We start from the raw sequence: 6,036 nt of genomic DNA, 5'->3' as shown, positions 1-6,036 counted from the left end.
CACACACACACACACACACACACACACACACACACACACACACACACACACCCTCCAAGAAGCCCAGCCTCAGAGTATGATGAATTAATACCACCCCCATAAAAATAAAAAATTTAACCTCACTACTCTTAACTCTGGCAAAGCCACACACACATTAAGTGAACCAAAGAAAGAATGACAGTTGGGCCAGACATGGATCTTCCGGCAGAGATGGGGCTGTTCGTCTGTAGACATAACGGGATACTTTTAGAAGTAAAACGTACACAACTGAATAATCACCACCATGTTCTTTGGACCAAGCTTGGTAGAGAGAGAGGGTGGAAACTGTGTCCTTTCCCCTTTCCAGGATCTGGTTCTGTCCATCTAGTTTTTGAACACCTTTAATGGTGACTCAAGGGCCTGTTTCAAGGGCTTCCCTGTAGCTAGGAAGGCCACCTGTACACCCTTGGAAGGGGAAAAACAGGAAGGTAGGCTTCCCCTCCTCCCAGGTTTGTGTACAGACAGATAGATACCCATTCATTTCAGTCTCAGGTCAGAGTCCAAACAGGGAAGGAAAACGCAGGGAAGGGTCAAAGGGACCCCAGGAACCCAACACATCTGGGAAAGAGAAAACAAGTACTGTGGCTTTCTGCAGTGGGGTGCATACCAGGGCGCCCCCTTTCCTCTGGGAGGACCCCAGGCCTCCAGCCTGACCAACCCCCGTTCAGGATCAGCTCCCCAGCCCGCCCCCGAAGAGCGCCCAGTAAAAGGAAAAGCGTGCAGGGACCACCCGACAGTGTAGAATGCAGAGGACGCGCCCCACGCACCCCGGGGCCTCGGGCCCCTTCTCCGGAGCCGGGGAGGCAGCCGCTGACACCCCTCGGCTTCTAGGATGGCCCGGGCCGGGCTGGGGAGGACGGGCCCACCGAGCTGGGCGCCGAAGCAGGGGCCCGGGAACACACCCAGAACCCGGGTGGGGGGGCGGCGCAAGGGCAGGCTGGGCCCGGAGGCCGGGTTTGGGGGTGCCCCCGGCCGGGACGGGCGGCGAGCCCAGGAGGGAGGGCCCTGGTTGGGGGAGGGGGCGCGATCCCTCCGGTGGGATCAGGAGTGAGGGCACGGCCCAGGCCTCGGGGCGGCCCTGCGGGCCGGGGGCCGGCTCTGGGGGCGGCCGGGGTCTCGGGGCCGGGCCCGGGGGGTGCAGGCGGGCCGGGCGGGGTCCCCGGGGGGAATCCAGGAGAGGGGGCCGAGGGGGGCCGGGGGAGGAGGCTCCGGGCGGGAGGCCCGGGGGAGGGGCCGGCCGAGCCCGCAGGCCGCACCTGGTCTGCGAAGTCCTCGGCCGTGCCCATCAGGTCGTTCTGGCCCATGGCGGCGGCGGGAGGCTCGGCTAGCTCGCTCGCTCGTTCCCTCGGCGCTCGGCCCGTCGGCGCCCGCGCCCGCGCCCGCTGCGGCCTCGCTCCTCGTCCGCGGCTCCAGCGGCTGCCACGTAGGCCAAGCCTTAAAGGGGCCGCGCCGCGGGGCCCGCCCCGGCCGCGCCTTAAAGGGGCCGCGCGCCGCCCGCCGCGCTCAGGCCCCGCCCACCGCACTTGAGGCCCCGCCCCCCCGCTCGAGGCTCCGCCCGCTCCTCCCTGAGGGCCGGCCTGCTGGAGACGCGCGGGTGCCCCAGCGGACACTGTGACACTGTTCGGGCAGGGAGGGTCCCCGGATCAGGCCAGCACCCGGGGCCGAAGGGCGCCCCCAGGGTGGGGGATGGGCGCTCACCGGACGCGGTCCAGACTGAGCATGCTCAGTTCAGGGTCCGACTCGGCTGGGGCTAGCGGTGCGCCCCAGCGCCCAGTGGTGGGACAGGGAGGCCGGGAGTCTCCCCGCAAGACACAATGGAAAAGTACCAGGTGCCGAGTTGTCCGCTGGTGGGGAGGCGGGGGCGACGAGGGGCCGACGGTCAGGGGCGAGCCCAGGACCTGGATCTCCGGCCGCCACCCCTGGCCCCCTACCGGTTTAACGGTCACGAGGGGCCAGGGGCCAGGTCCGACCCCAGGGAGGCAAGGGGCCCGTGATTGCGGCCAGTATCTGCCTCTAGCTCATAGGGTGACCTCCAGTACCTCCAGACGTGACCTCCGGGGTGCCCTTTGCCCCTCTGGGCCTGGGTTTCCCCCTTTCTAAAATGGTGGATGAAATTAAGGCCTCTCCAGTCTGAATATGGGAGGATGGAGGACACCTTCATCCTTTTCACCCATGGGTCCATGTGCTTCGGCCCATAGAGACAGGACACCCTAGAACGTTCAGAATTCATAATCAGACGCCCCCAAACTCCTAAAACACCCCATCAGTAGTCCCTCGCTGGGGGAACTCGGGCCTTTTCCAGGGCCTGTGAAAATGTTTAGGACGTGAAAAATTCACAGAACAAAAGGAAAGCTGCAAATGAATGTTTAAATGCATAAGATGTCAATTTTTTTAACTGTTAGTCAGTCTCTGTAAAAAATTCATCAATTTGATGATAATCGGTCGGTTAGATTTTTCTCACTTTGTGAGAATCCCCTTTGTGTGGGAGACTGTGGGGTGTCAGCCAGTGGTAAAGCCGGTGAGCTTCTGGGTGACCAGAGAATTTTAAAAGTAGTTACTTTTAAAGGCGGCGGGGGAAAGACTTGATCCGAAGACAGGGGTGCATTTTACTGTTTAATTTGCCCCCTAAGAATGCTTAAGTGTGCATTCTTACACTAGCGTAAGCGGCTCAGCACAACGCCCCTGTTATTCCCTGAGCAGGATTCAGGCTGCCACACGGGCTGGATTACAGAATCCTGAAACTTTTCTGAACCCTGAGAATCCTTAGACACGGGGCTCTACCCCCTATGTGCCCTCCTCGGCATCCTGCCCCCTTCTCCCCATCCTCTGATGACTGTAATCCCATCATCCACGCTCACCTATCCCTCAGCCTCCTTGCGCAGAGTTCTGGCATGGCGGCCATCTCTCTGCAGGTCTGGCTCGATGCGCCAGCTCTGGAGTCAGACCCCAGAGTTCCAGTCGACTCCCAGCCCTCTCAGTTATTAGTGTTGTAGCCTCAGGCAAGGACCCTGCTCCCTGTGCCTCAGTTTCCTCCAGTGTAAACAAGGAGATAGCAACAGCACCGACTGCATGGGTGGCTGTAAAGTGCTTGGCATGTGCCAGGCACACACATGGCTGTGACTATGACTGCACCAATTATGGACCAGTTACTTTCTTGTTTGGATGCCCAGTTTGGAGGTGGATGCTGGAAGCTGGGATCCTAGGGGGCTAGAGAGAGTGAAGAAACCCTCTGCCCCAGGGAGGTGCTGGTGCTTGGATGCCTTGCGGGTCCTCACCACAGACTGGAGAAGGGGTGTGGGGTGGTGGACAGAGCCCCAGAATCGACCTCAAAGAGATGGGCTCGGGTTCTGCCTTCACAGGCCTCCAAAGCATTCTGGGCCATTTCCTTGTTTGCCAGCCCACGAGGGAAATTAGTTAGGAGGACCGGAAAAGACACCGGAGGTGGGCACACACTTTGGAAAGTGGAAAGACGTGTACGCTTTCCTGAAAGCTTCTCTTTTGCTGGTAGATTTTGGACTGGCTGAATCCTGGGGCCTTGGGGGTGAACCTTCTGGTGGAGGAGACAAAAACCAAAGTAAAGCACGTGATAAAGCAGGTAAGAGGCCATGCCTGTGGCACCCAGTGGGGCTGGCTCCCCAAACACGTTAGAGAAAGGCGATGTGACAGCGGGTTCCTCTCCGCCAGCAGTCACGAAGGAAGATCCAGCGGGCTGGGGGAGGGGGGCGGATAGACGGGGATGGGGGGGTGACATGAGGCTCCTCGGACTTCCCCGCTGACTCACCTCTCTCACCTTGATGGAGAAGGAATGCTCACGTTCACTCCACCAGCAACCATACCCACCATTTACGCGGACATCGTGCCCGGCATCAGCATCATCTTTCATCTCCCGCCACCTCAGCAAAGCGGGACTGATGACCCCGCTTTACAGCCAAGGATAGGGAGGCTGGAGGGGGTGGCCAGGGACTTGCCCAAGGTCACACAGGTTTAAGGACAGAACGCTGACCCCGGGCCCTTCCTTCACCTCCTCACCAGGGCTGGCACGGCCGGGTGGAGTGCACACCTGTAGGAGGACAGCCCTTAGCGTGTGCAAGACCAGGTAGTCCAGATGAATGGAGGGTCTAGGGAAGAGCTTTGTTGGTGGCCGCTGCGGGCGCCCTTCCACCCGGCCAGGCCTCCTGTCTGTGCAGCAGCTCAGCCCCGAGGCAGCAGGGCTGGAAGTCCTTACCGGCCTCCTACTCCATCGCTGGCTGGCTGTGGGGTTGCCCCGTTGTCTCACGGGCCCATGGGGCAGGGTGGATGACTGCTTTCACCATCAAGGAGCTTTATTCTTTTTTTTGAATTTTATTTTATTTATTTTTTTATACAGCAGGTTATTAGTTATCCATTTTATACATATTAATGTATATGTCAATCCCAAGGAGCTTTTTTAAAAGTCAGTCAATCTTTCTAAACAAAATGGAGGAGGGGGGTTGTATATCCTTTCAGGGTTGTTTGGTAAGCATTTGTAAAATTCTTGGTTTTTTACAAGAATGGTGCTGGGACTGCCTCGGTGGCCCAGTGGCTAAGACTCTGCACTCCCAGTGCAGGGGCCCCGGGTTTGATCCCTGGTCAGGGAACTAGATCCCGCATGCTGCAACTAAAGATTCCGCACGCGGCAATGAAGATCCCGCGTGCCGCAACTAAGATCCCAATAAATAAATAAATAAATATTAAAAAAAGAATGGGGCTTCCCTGGTGGCGCAGTGGTTGAGAGTCCGCCTGCCGATGCAGGGGACACGGGTTCGTGCCCCGGTCCGGGAGGATCCCACATGCCGTGGAGCGGCTGGGCCCGTGAGCCATGGCCGCTGAGCCTGCGCGTCCGGAGCCTGTGCTCCGCAACGGGGGAGGCCGCAACAGTGAGAGGCCCGCGTATCGCAAAACAAAACAAGACAAAAGAATGGTGCTGAACTTGATAATGTGCTTTTCCCCACTGAGTGTATGGCAAATGTTGTTGGTACTGCTGACGCATCTTCCTCCTTCCCTGGCTCTGGTGGCCGTATGGACCCCCCTGCTTGATGTGCCATGACTGACCCAACCCATCCACTCAGGGCGATAAGGGCTTAGCTTGTTCTCGATTTTTCACTCTGTATAAGCAACTCTGATAAACAACCTTATAGCTAATTTTTTTGAAGATCCATGATTTCCTTGGGATAAATTCCTAGGGGTGGGATTTCTAGGTCAAAAGAGGTGGTAATTTGAAGGCTTTCAGTATGTTTTTGGCCAAAATGACTTCAGCGCGAGCCCCTGGAACAGAAGGAAGGGATGCATGGTGCCGCTGCATCTGGGGTCTTTACGTGGATTGGGGAATCATCCAGTAACTGCATTTTCATTTACGATCACCCTAGTTACAAGAGTTTTTCATTTGTAAATCTTATACGCAAAAGTTCTGGGTAAGGATCTGGTAAGATGCGGTGACAGTATGAACCCACAGTCTTTGCCACCAAGTGTGTTGCAGACTCAAAGTTCGGTGCTGCCCTGACCACCACCCTCTCCCCCTCTCCACGCGTTCCCCACCGCCCACATTCAGTGACAGGGACAAGCCTCCCAATGCGGATGAGGAATACAGCGACGGGGCTGATACTTCGCGAGCCAGAGCAGAGCTCTTTGGCTCTGGGGGCAACACATTGTTTTCTCCCCTGCTTTCAAGATGGTCTGAAAATGGATCCTCTAACGATTCCTTGGAGTTTACTTTATGTGATCCTAAACTTATCCTTGCAATAGGGGCAAAGGTGATCTCATGGCTCAGAGGATTTTTGGATCCCTTCCTTAGGAACATCTCCAGGCCCTATCTGGTGGCATGTGATGGGGCATGGATATAGGCGCCTGGAGCCCTGGTGAATAATGATGGGGATGGTGATAGTGGTGCTGATAATGGTGATGGTGATGGTGATGGTGGTGGTGATGGTGATGGTGGTGGTGGTGGTGACAGTGATGGTGGTGGTGGTGGTGGTGGTGGTG

General features: G+C 57.4%; 2 protein-coding genes across 3 annotated transcripts in view; one reads left to right on the top strand and one right to left on the bottom strand.

The window, feature by feature from the left end:
• SURF4 (surfeit 4) overlaps positions 1 to 1,468 on the bottom strand; it is an 11,291-nt gene extending 9,823 nt beyond the window's left edge. Inside the window, exon 1 of one of the 2 annotated variants that reach the window (XM_029203402.1) lies at positions 1,296 to 1,468. In XM_029203402.1, the coding sequence (XP_029059235.1) occupies positions 1,296 to 1,343 (48 nt within the window). In that variant the 5' untranslated portion in view covers positions 1,344 to 1,468. The remainder of the gene's footprint in view (positions 1 to 1,295) is intronic. The other variant, XM_029203403.1, reaches the window with a different exon arrangement.
• The window catches only part of STKLD1 (serine/threonine kinase like domain containing 1), a 20,609-nt gene continuing 15,914 nt past the window's right edge, over positions 1,342 to 6,036 (top strand). The window contains exons 1-3 of the mRNA XM_029203496.1: positions 1,342 to 1,462; positions 1,807 to 1,868; positions 3,548 to 3,634. Coding sequence (XP_029059329.1) covers positions 1,342 to 1,462; positions 1,807 to 1,868; positions 3,548 to 3,634 — 270 coding nt within the window. The remainder of the gene's footprint in view (positions 1,463 to 1,806; positions 1,869 to 3,547; positions 3,635 to 6,036) is intronic.

This window comes from Monodon monoceros, unplaced genomic scaffold (genome assembly GCF_005190385.1).
Source record: "Monodon monoceros isolate NGI ecotype Baffin Bay Population unplaced genomic scaffold, NGI_Narwhal_1 Super_Scaffold_5, whole genome shotgun sequence".
Lineage (NCBI taxonomy): Eukaryota > Metazoa > Chordata > Mammalia > Artiodactyla > Monodontidae > Monodon > Monodon monoceros.
Note: the sequence above shows the minus strand (reverse complement) of the source record. Positions and strands in the feature narration are given on the sequence as shown.